Source organism: Chelonoidis abingdonii, chromosome 13 (genome assembly GCF_003597395.2).
Source record: "Chelonoidis abingdonii isolate Lonesome George chromosome 13, CheloAbing_2.0, whole genome shotgun sequence".
Taxonomy (NCBI): Eukaryota; Metazoa; Chordata; order Testudines; family Testudinidae; genus Chelonoidis; species Chelonoidis abingdonii.
In genome coordinates this window covers 3,344,031-3,358,308 of record NC_133781.1, presented here as the reverse complement: position 1 = coordinate 3,358,308, position 14,278 = coordinate 3,344,031, and the positions used below count along the sequence as shown (strand labels likewise).

Sequence of the window (14,278 nt, the reverse complement as noted above, 5' to 3'; positions counted from 1 at the left end):
TATGGCCCATTAAATCAGAGAGTCATAGATTCCAAGGCCAGAATGGACCATTGTGATCATCTAGGTTAATCTCCTGTAGAACACAGGCCAGAGAACTTCCCCGAGATACTTCTGTGATGTTATCGATATAAACTGGAACCATATAGAACATGGGTTGCAACCAAGGTTCTATAGTGGCACCAAATCCTATGTAAAGGGGGTCATATAAGGTGTCTAAGACCAGGTTATGGGTTACTGGTTATGATTATGCTGTCTGTATGTCTGTATCATTTTTGTAGTTGAAGAGGAATACTGGCTTGTACGTCCTATTTAAAATTGGTGCTGCAGTTCTGGGTAACACCGCCCCGACAAGTTGGTGGTCAGCCAGCTATAGCGCTTATGGCCCATTAGGAACATCACTACACAATGAACCCATCGAGAGAAGACATTATGCCCTGATACTCACAAAGGGTGCAGAAATCTGGCCATGTGACGCAGACTCCATTTGCTGTAACTCCACAGTAGGAAAAGGAGTTTGTTACACGGAAAAACTATAACGTGGAGGGCCCAATTCCATGTGGTCTCAGTCCTCGTTCTTACCCCTGGAGGGACTTGCTACAGAGCTAAGCTCGACACAAAGGACTGATGACCATTCCCAGCATGGAATGTACTCCCAGAACTTGATTTAAACCGCAGTTCATTCCATCACTGCTACAAGCGAACCAGAACATTGCCATTACGTATATATTTGATCCATGAACCAAGTCTAGCCTCATCTCTATCTTTTCGCTTTATGAATAAACCTTAGATTTTAAACTCAAGGATTGGCACCAGCATGATTGGGTAAGATCGATGTGTATACCCGAGCCCGGTAACTAAAAAATGCCCCCTGACTGACACCTGCGGCAAAGGGCTACGAGTCTACCCGGACGCCCTGAGGTGGGGCGCTAGCGCCTGGACCCCTGTAACGAACGTACGCCTGTGGGTGGGCCGTCGCTGATGCACGACGCACCGAGACGTTGATGTCTCGGACACTATCCGCTTGTCCAGGAAACCTCTACACCGAACACATACCGCCACCGCCAGATAGAAGTGAGCCGATGTGCGCTCCACGCACCCCCCGGCGGGGAGGGGAAAACCTTAAATCCCCGACTAAACTACATCCCCTGATCCTGACCCACACGATCTGGATTCCACCCGTGAGGGTCACCCTGCCCATTACGCCACCTACTGCTCTAATCATGATTGTTGCAACCCATTAGATGAGCGATGTACCCTCACTGCCCCTACTATATCTGTGACCCACCCACCGGACACCTGCATTCGACATTACAGGACGTAAGTACTATATGCTAACCAACAACAAATACCAGCATCCCCATAACTCGGTGTGTTGCCCCCTGATGACTAAGACTGACATGCCAAACTCTGGGTATCATCCTTCATTCAAAATCTCTATACAACATATGACCACTGGTGGGGCTTGTCTTTGGGACCGAGAGAACTTTTCTTTACTCGATGTTGGTTCATAACGTCATGCCCCAGGACGGTGATGGGTGATACGGGAGACCCTGGATTCCTAAGGAAATTGCTGTGGACTTGCGGGTTAGCCGTGGGTAAACTGAATCCATTGTGTCGCTGGTCTGGTTGCCTAGAGGTGATAAAAACCCCAGCCTGGGGCTGTGACTGCCCTGTTTGAGCAATTGGTCCTGATTTGGCACTCTCAGTTGGGTCCCGCCAGAACCACATCGTCACAACTTCCTAGAGCAGATCTTTTAGAAAAACACCCAATCTTGATTCAACAGTTGTCAGTGATGGAGAATCCACTGCAATCCTTGGTCTATTGTTCCAATGGCTAATTACTCTGACTTAAAAATGTATGCCTTATTTCCAGTTTGAATCTGCCTAGCTTCATCTCCCATCCATTGGATCATGTTAGACCTTTCTCTGCTACACTGAAGAGCCTGTTATTAAATACGTGCCCCATGTAGGTACTTGTAGTCTGATCAAGTCACCCTTTAACCTTCTCTTTCTTAAGCTAAACAGATTGAGCTCCTTGAGTCTATCACTATCAGGAAGGTTTTCTAATCTTTTGATCATTCTTGTGGCTCCTCTCTGAACCCTCTCCAATTTATCAACTTCCTTCTTGAATTGTGGGCACCAGAACTGCACACAATATTCCAGCAGAGTTTGCACCAGTGCCAAATACAGAGGTAAAATAACCTCTCTACTCCTACTCGAGATTCCCCTGTTTATGCATCCAAGGATGCATTAGCCCTTTTGGCCACCGCTTCGCCCTTGGAACGCATGTTCAGCTGATTACCCACCATGATCCCCAACTCCTTTTCAAGGTCACTGCTTCCCAGAATGAGTCCCCCATCCTGTAAGCATGGCCTGCATTCTTTGTTCCTAGATGTATACACTTACATTTAGTCATATTATATAGTTTGCTTGTGCATAGATTCATAGATGTTAAGGCCAGAAGGGCCCATTAAATCATCTAGTCTAATCTCCTATATAATTCCACCCAATTACTGAATCCAATAACAATTTCACTGGGATCGCTCATGGAGAAAGGTGAGTAATATAAGTGTATCATAATCTAAATTCCTCCCCGTCCCCAAATTCCTGCCACCCAAACTAGCTAGCAGCCCCACTCCTCACCAAAAGCACTGATTAAAGCACATCTGGAGTTTTTATGCCCAGTGATTTTGGATTCACAGGGCTTAACACCAGAAGGGACCGTTGTGATCATCTAGTCTAAACTCTCGTAATACAGGCTGGAGGATTTCACCCAGTGATTGCTATGTCTGGCCCAATTATATATGATGAGATTAACATTTTTCTACCCTTGATTTAAGGGCTGAGATCACTTCATTTTCTGAATCAGATTGCCCCAATGATTTACCATTTTTGTCTCAGATTGTCCAGAGATTTTTCTACTTGGGCATAAAATCATTTGAATGAAATTCTAGAAGGATTGTTTTAGTCCTGGTGAAGTTGGAAAGTGGGACTAAAATAAGGCTTATTTTACTGAGGCGAGACTCCCTCTATTGTTAAGTTTGCAACCAGCTTGTATTGTAAGTAGGAAATTCCACAGGAAATAGTGAAAATGAAATATGAAACTATTGTGGAATGGAATGGGATGAGGAACAACTTCCAATTTGCTGAAATCTCCCCCGCCATTTTCTGGACAGCTCTGGTGGAGCTGTGTGATTTTACTGGGCACTAACAAACCTTAGCCCCTTTCCAAAATATTCTAAAGGAGCCATTTTTCGTTCTCTTCCTGTCAGAAAGTACTTATGAAATATTTCAGGAATGCACTGAGTGCCAAGGAGAATTAATTCGAATCGTGTGGAAACATAAGGAATTTTGATTTAGGAGAGGGATCAAAAATCACCCTTAGTAATGGGACTATGGTTGCAACCTTTCCTATGAAGTGACTGTCCTCTTTTCCATAGTTAAACACACCCCAGCCGAACCAGGGTGAGAACCCCAGCTCCAGAGGCTCTACAAACACAGGCATGTTAAGCATAAAGGAAGAATCCTGCTACACACAGAAATACCTTTGTGTCCTTCGTAAACTTAAACCAGGTGATAGAGGGTAGTATTCTAGCACACAAATACAGACCCTGATCTTGCAAATATGTATGCACTTGCTTAACTTTAAGCACTTGAGTAACCCCACCACAGAAATAAAGCACAAGGCTAAGTGTTTTCAGAGAAACAGCTGTAGCGCTTAATCTCACTCACCAAAGTCAATGGCAAAAACCTCCCCATGTTAATGAGAGCAGGATTGAGCCTCTCACTGTTGACAACAGAAACCCTCAGTTCTTGAAAGGCAGCACGATGTGGTGCAAAAGGCACAGGACAGGCAGGAAGGGCTCTCCTGGGTTCTAGTCCTAGCTCTGTGACCTGGTGCTGAGTCACTGCACCTCTCTTTCCCCTCCCAACCTTTGTCGGTTTAGATTGTAGGTGTCTCTCACTATGGAATGTCTCCACGGCAGCCAGAGGTGTGACAGTAGCTCAAGCAGACATACTTTAATCTTTGGCTTTAATCTAACCTGCATGGCTAAAAATAACAGTGAAGACACAGCAGCATGGGCTTTACAAGCAAAGTACTGGCGTTGCTAATCCACAATGGGGTCTGTGCTGACCTGGCTTTACTGCTATTTTTAGCCATGCTAGCTAGGTTAAAGCTAGTGCAAGTATGCTACTTGTACTGCAGTTACAACTCTGATTGCAATGGGTGTGTATACAGCATCTGACAATGCAGCCCTCTTCGCAGTTGGTAAAACAGATTGTGTTCCTATTTTCCACCAGGCATGCAGAACCAGCAGCCCAGAAGCTAATTTAAATGTACCACTAACAGGCTCTGATCTCGCAGCAGATTCAGGCATGTCTTATCCTAATAGAGAGACAAGGTGGGCGATGTAATAGCTTGTACTGGATTAACTTCTGTTAGTGAAAGAGACAAGCTTTTGAGTTTTCACAGACCTGAAGAAAACCTCTGTGTAATCCAACAGCTTGTCTTTCTCCCCAACAGAAGTCGGCCCAGTAAAATATATCACCTCCCCCACCTTGTCTCTCCAATATCCTGGGACCCACATGACGACAACATCACTGTCATGATAAACTAAGCTCAATTTCAAAGAAGAACTAGCAGAGCCGTGTCCCGTTTGAGGCCTGTGGCTTCTGGATTTTATCCTTATGGGGTGAAATCCACCCCCATGCAGAGAAAGAGCACATCATAGTCATGCCACCCTCGAGTGGTGCTTACGCTTGGGGATGGCTCTCCACCCAGGGATGCATAGGGCTCTGAGAGGGAAAGGAGCAGCAGCTGGCACAGCCCCATGGGCTCTGCCAGGGTGGCCCATCTGCACTGTAACAAAGCGGCAGGATGAACTGGTTACAGAAAAAGAGTCAGGTGCCAGCTGAGGCATCTGACAATAATGACAGGCTGCAGCTACCATGGTTACCGTGTGGTGAGAGCACAAACTGAGCCCGTCACAGAGTACTCACAAACCCAGCTGATGGGGGCAGTGCGGATGGAGTGCAAGAGGCAGGACTGTGAAGCGACAGAGCATGAGGCTCACCTCCAGCAACAGCCTAACCCAGGGGAATTCCGCCCTGCCCAAGCCCAGCATGTGTAGAGCAGGTAACAGGAGTAGAGAAAGAAGGGGCAACAGGAAGGCTGGCATTGTAATCATAGCCCATCCTTCAGGGGATCTAGATTCAAGTGCCAGCCGTGTCACAGACTTGCTCACTGCCCCTGGGCAAGGCCCTTCATCTCTCTTGCCCTCAGCTCCCCACCTATAACAATATCCCTTTTGTAGGTCTTCTTCACTGAGACCGTAAGACCTTTAGGATAGAAACGGTGTCTCTGCAGTGACCAGCACAAAGCAGCTCTGATATTGGATGGGATGTCTAGGCAATAATGGCATATGAATAGTTTTTAACAGTTTGACAGTTTGTAGCCTAAGCCACAAAGCAATAGTAAAAGTCCAGATATGTGCAGGCCTCAGAAAGCTAGCTGGAGCCATAAAAGGAGAAAAGTGTGTAGCCCTGCCATGGGTGAGATCCTGTAAACGAAGTCCCACAGTGTCTTCCCAGTGCATCTTAACAAAGGCTATGTCTATACTACAGACTTCTGAGGGCACTGCTGTGACGGTTAGGGGCATGAAGAGGTGTGATCCCTGACCAGCAGGGTTGTGCTGGAAGAAGTACATTGTGTGGACACAGTTACACAAGCAAAAACTTGTTTTCACTCACGAGGGGTGGACAGCACATCTCTTAGCCAGGATTACTGGGTCCACATTAGGAGCACTTTGCAAATATAGTACATCCATATTCCTAAACTGGTAAAGCGCATCTAGTATAGGCATAGCCAAAAGGGTTAACAAAGTCAGCGCAAAGGTAGAAATAGAGTTATAAGAAGAATTCTATAATCACACTAGACTCAGATGGACAAGGAACATGGAATTGCCTCAGGAGCAGGAAGTCTGGGCAGATAGGTTAATGCATTTCATTGTAGCGACAATATAGAAAGGCAAAGAGCCAAGGAAAGGGATGTGAATGCTTGCAAAACAGCAAATCAGAACCTATCTGCAACAAAGGGGAGATGACAGCTTGCAAAACAACCTTCAGCCAGATCCTCAGCTGGTGTAAATTGGCAAAGCGCCACTGACTTCAAATTAAAGTTTGGCTTCAGCAGAGCTCCAGCGATGTGCACCAGCTGGGGTGCTGGCAGAGCTAAGACATCATTTGCAGACATATTTTCCAGTGAGGGAGTTTGTTCAGGCCTATTAGAAACTGCAGACTATGTGGCACGTGAAGACACATTACTATGCTAGCTTATTTTCAGAGCTATTCCAGCTTTGTTCACCTTTGCACAAAGAAGACACAGTGTTTCAGTGAATTAAAAATTGCAAGAGAGAATTTCAGAGCAGAATGTGTTAGCTGAATGGAAATGTACTTATCTCAAAAGAAAAACACTTTATTTTGCAGAGTGTTTCTCAACCTCGCTGATACCAGGGACTGGCTTGCTGCCTTCCTAAACTGTGTCAGGGAGACCTCAGGGACTGGCGCTTGTCCACGGACCAGTCGCTGAAAAACACTGATTTCACAAACAGGTGAAGCTGCAGAACAACTTGCTCTGTCTAGCACATATGTGAAAATCTCATCTATTAAAAAGGAAATACAAAATAGAATACCCGACTCACCCCAAAGTATCTAAGAATGTCAGAAAAATGGTGAGTTTCACTGTATTTGATGGGAAATAGCAAGTGACCGGGTGGTTAAAGACCGGATTGCAGTGTGTTTGCACAAAGGAGACAGAGAGACGGATGCATGATCAACCTTCACACAGGCAATTTCTGACTTTCGAGTACTTAGCACAACATCATTAAAGTGATCCACGAAAACAGCCCCAAGAAGGCTCATGTTTATGGTGTCTGATTTCTCAGATGAAATCTGTTGAGCTAAAGTTATTAAAAATGAGTTCAAGGCCCCATGGTGCCCAGTGCTGCACATATACATTGTAAGAGACTTGGCCCACCGAGCTCACCGAGGCAATGCACAAGACAAAGGGAGAGAGGGGATAGAGGGGGGAAAGATTTGCTCGAAGTCACCCAAAAGGTCAGTGGTGGCAGAGCACAGATTACATTTAATTCTTCTGTGTGCTCTAACCATTAGACCATGCTAGTCATATGTATTTTTTCCTAACGCTTAGCTAGGCAAAGTGAGCCTGCAGTCTGAAAACCAAGCTGTTCACCTCACCAACAACAAAGTATGTGCAGTCAGAATTTAATTCCCAAGGCTGTTGATCATGGGTGAGCTAGAGCTAGGCTGGCTCAGGGCTAGCAGGAATAAAGAACAATAGCACCGTACAAGGTCTCAGTCCTGTAGTGAGGTCCATGCAGGAGTAAACAGCAGTAAGAACTTATTTATGTGAAGTCAGCAGCTCTGGCTGATGCACACAAGGAGCAGAGCTGTTGAGGAAGGTGGTCACTTTTCAGACTAGGGCCCCATTCTAGTGTACCATGAATGCTGTTGGGGTTGCATCTGCTGAGGTCACATCTGGATGGATTCATCAGTAACTTCCTGGCTTCTGCTCAGTGCGTAACCAGCCAGCTAACCTTTGTTTCTGGCTGATTTGTGTCACCAGAATAGCCCAAAGCAACCAGAGCCTGCTGGTGAATCCCAGCCCTACATTTACAGACAATTACAGGGCAATTGCAAAGGAAAAATAATTGTCTAGCAACCTTTGCATATTAGTCTGTGTATGGTTAAAGATTTATTTAAAAACACTTTTCTTCTGCCTTTCCTTGTTCTTTGCAGTTTGCATTTTTGACACATGCTTCCTCAGATCCATGCTGCTGGATCCTTTTGCCTGCGCTCCTGTTCACCCATTTGCAGGATCAGGGTCTTGGAGTGAGACTAGTGCAACAGAAAGGTGTCCTGGTGAGCTGTGATCTGAGCTCCTGCAGTCCATCCATTCCCCGCTTCCCCACCACCATTCCTTGTGCTGCTGGCCCTCTGCGGAGTGGGAAATTTCACCTGCCGCACCCCCCGCCCCCAAGTAGCAAGGGCCTCAGCCAGAGGGGTGGGGCAGAGTCCAGGAGAGCAAAGCACTTCAATTTCTGACTGCCTCACACACAGCGACTTACCAGAGACCAAGCCTCTCCTCCTGTGTGACTCGGCGAATGCGGTTATCCGGGGCCAGCTGATCGCAATCTCCTCCGCTAGGCGAAACATGGATTGGACATGAGTTAGATGTGTGGCAGGGTATGCACGGGTGCCATCTGGAAAGCAGCCACCCTCTCCCCTCTAGCCCCAATATCAACAAAACACCTCAGTCTCTCCCGGTGTCTGCCTGGGGCGCAACGGTGTAGTCTCCCAAGGACCCAAATGCTTTGGTTTCACGATAGTCATTGGGCTCAAGGCTAGGGTAACTGGGCAAAACCGAATGGCCTGTGTCATGCAGGAAGGGAGACTGGATGGTCTAATGGCTGCTTCTGGCCTTATGCTCTATGAACACATATCCAACATTCCTCAGCAAAAATCAACTTTCAAGCCAGTGCACAGAAGTTGGCAAATCAAAACCACTGCTCTACAAAGGACCAAACTGAACCACCTGCACCCGCCTGGGATTTTCCAAGCAACCTCACAATCGGAAGCCCAAACCCCATTCAGTACCACTGGGATATGGCCCCATGAGCCTAAGAGTCCTTCAATGCCAACAGATCAAGGAGGTTACAAGAATATCATGCATCTTGGCAGCAGGTTAGACTAGATGACCCTTGCGGTCCCTTCTAGCCCTATAGATCTATTATTCTAATATCCTGATACACACATTCTGGTTCACTGAAGGACGTTATGTAGGATCACAAATGAAAGCCATAATCACTCTGGTCATTAATATCATTGTGAAATGTGCATACAAACTCTATGTATAGACTTATGGATGTGTAAAGAAAATATATTCCTAGAACCTGTATCAAGGCTGGGTCAACAAACAGGTTTCTGCCAGACCCAGGACGTACATTCATGCCTGTATCGCTCATTCACGCGTAAATTAAGCATGGCAAGCCATCACAATGGAAGCGCCATTTACAAACAAAGTCAACAGGAGACACAGGACCAGAAAATGAACTCCAGGGGGTTGTCCTGTCTATGGGGCAGGCAGTGAATTTTGGGGAACATAAGAGGAATGCAAGAAGACACACTCCTTAATCCTGCACCTAGAAAGTTAATGGGCAGCACATTTACATTCATAAAAACAGGGTGCCAATGGGACTTGGTTGGAAACCCTGCAGAAGGCTTTGGGTGAGATAAGACTGCCCTAGACAGGAGGTTAGCCTCTTAAGTTTAGTCTCTAGAAAGTGCCTATAGATTTTGTTTTATATGTAACCCTTCTGTTTCTGTTATACTGACTCACTATCTCTTGAATCTTGGTCTTTGATTAAAAAAAAAAATGTACTGATGTTTTCATTATAAATATATCTCAGTACACAGTATTATCAAGGAACTGCTCCTGAGTTGAATCATTCAAGCTGGTCTTTTGGGGACAGTCGACCTAGGATTTCTGTGAGGGGACAAGGAGCTGGACACTACAAGGGGATGCATCACAGGGATTTGGGGACGGGGGTACACTGATTGTTACCCTGCCAGGAAAAGTATGGGCTAACACAGCCCGGAGGAGATTGTTTGGGTGGCTAACAGGTGCGGGGGGGCATCAGGGAGCTGACACTCAGCTGAGCACCAGCAAGTCTCCCTCTCGCTGGAGGCAGGCCATTGGGGACAGATTTTAAAAGGTATTTAGATGCCTAAACCCATTTAAAAATCTGGCCTTAGCCTCCTTAGAAAATTGCAGACCTTGAGTAATGGCCTTGTTTCCTGGCTTTGGCAGGCAAGATTGTAATTTTAGGCCCAGCCCTGACCAGAGTGTCTTGCCAGCCCTGGGACTGCGCCTCGGACACACCCTTCTGAGTCACAATTCCTCCCCCGTTTGCTCCTGGAGGGGGGAGTAATTTACAGGTAGCCTAGAGCGGCAATCAATTACTACTCCACCCCATGCTGGCTCAGCGAGCAGCCAGGTGATGGAGCCAAGGCTACGCCCATCGCCTGCTCAAGAGAGGGAATCAATGGACAGATAGCCCATCAATTCCTCTGCGCCCACGGACCAGTGCGAGGGGGTCTGTCATTCCTGTGCACAGGCATCCTCTAATCCATTGGGCCTTCTAGAGGAGAGTGCCTTCGTCCTGCCCACACTTGTGCACATGTTTAACTCTACTCATTACACACGTTAAGAAACATTAAGTACATAGGTCTGACCTACACCTACAAAATTAGATCAAGATTGCTCAAGGCTGGGAAAAATGTTGTGCCCTATGCAACATCGCTAGGTCAACCTAATCCTCAGTATAGATGCAACTGGGTTGACCTAGCCACCGCCTTGCAGGGAGGAGGATTAGCTACAGCACTGATCCATTCTGAACATCTCATCTGACCTCCTGCATAACACAGACAGGAGACCCTCCCCCAAAAGTTCCTACTCGAGCAGATGACTTCTGGCGGAGCAAGTCAGTGTAAGGTCTTGTCTATACTAGAAAGTTGTACCACTGTATCTTTACCAGTGTGGTTAAAGCAATACAACACCCCTTAGTGTGGACACAGTATTATGGGGCTAAAGGTGCATATTACTGGTACAGTTTATTCACATACAGGAAGGAGAATAAGCTATCCAGGTATAAGGCACCTTTATAGCCACATAACTGCGTAACGAGTACTATAATTATATCAGTAAATAAATACCGCCTTGGAGTGAAGCAGCCAAAGCTGGGCTACAATTGGGGAAGGGGATAAAATGGGGCTCAGCACCCTCTGGACCCAGAACTGTGCAGAGGGGCCCCTACACACACGGACAAACTCTGGGCGCCATGGTACCCAGGTGGTGCCTCTCCTCCCCCCTGCCATGTGGCCTTTAGGGAAAACTGCAGAGAGAAGCCAGCCAAAGACTCCAGTCACAGCAGTGACCTTTGGACATTCAGGGAACTGACTGCAGCTTTGACTGGACTTCCTCTGCCCTGTGCTGAGAGCCTGTTCCAAACACTCCCCCCCCCACCCCCTCCTCACTGTCTCTTCACCTGCTTCACTCCACACCTGCCCCGTCCCCTCTCTTCCCTACCCCTTCCCTTCCATGTCCCCTCTCCCTTCCCTTTTCTTTCCATCTAGCTGATCCTCTCCTAATTAACCACCTCCCCACCCACCTCCCGGAACAAAAAATACTGCATGGCACTACCGTGTCATTTGCTCCCATCCCATTGCTCACTTTGCCAGTGTGTTCTACCCCTTCCCTCACCTTGGGTCTGTCTGGTCTATTTCAAATGTTCACTCTTCATGGCATGGACTATCAACCTCTTTGTTTGAATCACACCTTGCACAATAGGGCCCCATTCTTGGCTGGTCCTTAGGCCCTACCACAATAAACATGATGATGAGGAGGATTATTAATGATAACAACATAGCTCTATCAGTACAAAAACAGTATCGGCCTGACTGTTTGCAGAATTGGGGCTTAAGGTGTTGGTCCTTGAACATCTAGGAGATGGAAATTGGCCTCAAGCAATTCTGGAATGCAAACAGCAGCTGGGTGGACAAAACTTTGGCTCAGATTCTCCAGAAAAGAACAGAAAACCAAACCAAACCACAAACAATGACCAATATTCAATCCATATAGGCCGTGATTTAAAATATATAAAAAAAATAATACAGCTAGGCAGAGATGTAAAATAAATAACTGAAAAAAATACAAAGTGGCCTGGGGATTTAGGAAAAAGCAAATGATTTTTAAAAAATATAAATAAGCAGAAAATTTTATATATATACATATATATACACGCATATATACACACACACACACACACACACACACACACACTGCTACCCCGCTATAAAGCAACCCGATATAACATGGGTTCGCATATAGCACAGTAGCAGCAGGGCTCCAGCGGCACTTTAAAAGGTCTAGGGCTCTGGCTGCTGTGGGGAGCCCAGGGCCCTTTTAATCACCACTGGAGCCCTGCTGCCACTACCCCGTGGCTGCAGCAGCGGGGATCAGGCAGCACTTCAAAGGGTCTAGGGCTCTAGCTGCTGCGGGGAGCCCCGGGCCCTTTAAATCACCACTGGAGCCCTGCTGCCACTACCCCGTGGCTGCAGCAGCGGGGATCAGGCAGCACTTCAAAGGGTCTAGGGCTCTAGCTGCTGCGGGGAGCCCCGGGCCCTTTAAATCACCACTGGAGCCCTGCTGCCACTACCCCGTGGCTGCAGCAGCGGGGATCAGGCAGCACTTCAAAGGGTCTAGGGCTCTAGCTGCTGCGGGGAGCCCCGGGCCCTTTAAATCACCACTGGAGCCCTGCCGCTCCTACCCTGATATAATGGCGTTTCACTTATAACGCAGTAGGGATTTTTGGCTCTCCATGACTGCATTATATCAGGGTAGCGGTGTGTGTAGAGAGGCAGAGAGAGAGAGAGGCAAGAGTTTAAATGAAGAAAAATAGAAAAGTTTTTAAAATTACAAAATTAATGGAAAAGTGGTTTAATAAAAATATAAAAAGAAAATGGAAATGGAGTGCTTTTTGTTTAGTTTTTTTTTTAAATATAAAGATGAAATAAAGAATAAAAACACATGAACTGGTACGAGCAACTTGTTCATTTCACTATGCCCTGTTCCAGCAGAGAATCATAGGACTGCAAGAGACCTCGAGAGGTCATCTAGTCCAGTTCCCTGCACTAATGGCAGGACCAAGTATTATCTAGACCATTCCTGACAGGTGTTTGTCTAACCTGCTCTTAAAAATCTCCAATGATGGAGATTCCACATCCTCCCTAGGCAATTTAGTCCAGTGCTTAACCACTCTGACAGTTAGGAAGTTTTCCCTAATATCCAGCCTAAACCTTTCTTGCTGCAATTTAAGCCCATTGCTTCTTGTTCTATCCTCACTGGTTAAGAAAATTTTTTCCCCCTCCTCCTTGTAACAATCTTTTATGTACCTGAAAACTGTTGTGTCCCCACTCAATCTTCTCTTTTCCAGATTAAACAAACCCAATTTTTTCAATCTTCCCTCATAGGTCATGTTTTCTAGACCTTTCATCATTTTTGTTCCTCTTCTCTGGACTTTCTCCAATTTGTCCACATCTTTCCTGAAATGTGGCACCCAGAACTGGACACAATACTTCAGTTTAGGCCTAACCAGCGTGGACTAGATTCTTGCTTACAGTACTCCTGATAATACATTCCAGAATAAAGTTTGCATTTTTCCCCCAACAGTGTTACACTGTTGACTCATATTTAGCTTATGGTCCACTATTATCCCCTGATCTCTTTCCACAGTACTCCTTCCTAGGCAGTCATTTACCATTTTGTATATGTGCAACTGATTGTGCCTTCCTAAATGGAGTACTTTGCATTTGTCCTTGTTGAATTTCATCCTATTTACTTCAGACTATTTCTTCCGTTAGTCCGGATCATTTTGAAATTTAATCCTATCCTCCAAAGCACTTGCAACCCCTCCCAGCTTGGAATCATCCACAAACTTTATAAGTGTACTCTCCATGCCATTATCTAAATCTTTGATGAAGATATTGAACAGAACCGGACCTGGATAGGGCTGCCCAGAGGATTCAGGGGGCCTGGGGCAAAGCAATTTCGGGGGCCCCTTCCATAAAAAAAATTGCAATACTATATTCTTGTGGGGGCCACTGTGGGGCCCGGGGCAAATTGCCCCCATCTCAGTCCTTGTGAGGGACCCCATGGACGCCAAGTCTCTACAGAAACAGTACAATGCGTGAGGTTAGAATCCATTAATGGCTATTAGCCAGATGGGTAAGGACATGGTGCCCTAGCCTCTGCTTTGTCAGGGGTGGCAGATGAACAGGGAGACGATCACTTGATCATACCTGTTAGATTGCCTCCCTTTGGGGCAATTTTCCGCATTAGCCAGTGTGGTAGCAGGATTACTGAGCTGGAGTGACCTTTGGTTTGACCCGTATGGCTGTCCTATGTTCTAACCTAAATTAACCCAAGTTATGAGACGAATATGAGATCAAGGAAGCCCAGCAGAGTATCAGAAACCTGCGAAAATCTTGGGATTTGGCTCAGTTTTGGTCACAGCTGACGGTGGTTCAAGTTTTGGATTTTTTTTAAGCAGAATTTTATATTGTTCTTTCTAACAATCAACAGAGAAGCAGCAATTTGGCACACAATTCTGAAAACCCCAACCAATTCAGGTTTTGGCAG

The 14,278-nt window shown here is 46.3% G+C and overlaps 1 protein-coding gene across 5 annotated transcripts in view; it reads right to left on the bottom strand.

Annotated features, from left to right (window-relative positions):
* LOC116824976 (uncharacterized) overlaps positions 1–14,278 on the bottom strand; it is a 42,398-nt gene that overhangs the window by 10,432 nt on the left and 17,688 nt on the right. For 4 of the 5 annotated variants that reach the window (XM_075071957.1, XM_075071959.1, XM_075071956.1 and 1 more), the window contains exon 3: positions 8,148–8,222. The exons of the other annotated variant lie outside the window; for it this stretch is intronic. In XM_075071957.1, the coding sequence (XP_074928058.1) occupies positions 8,148–8,222 (75 nt within the window). The remainder of the gene's footprint in view (positions 1–8,147; positions 8,223–14,278) is intronic. 5 annotated transcript variants of the gene reach the window in all.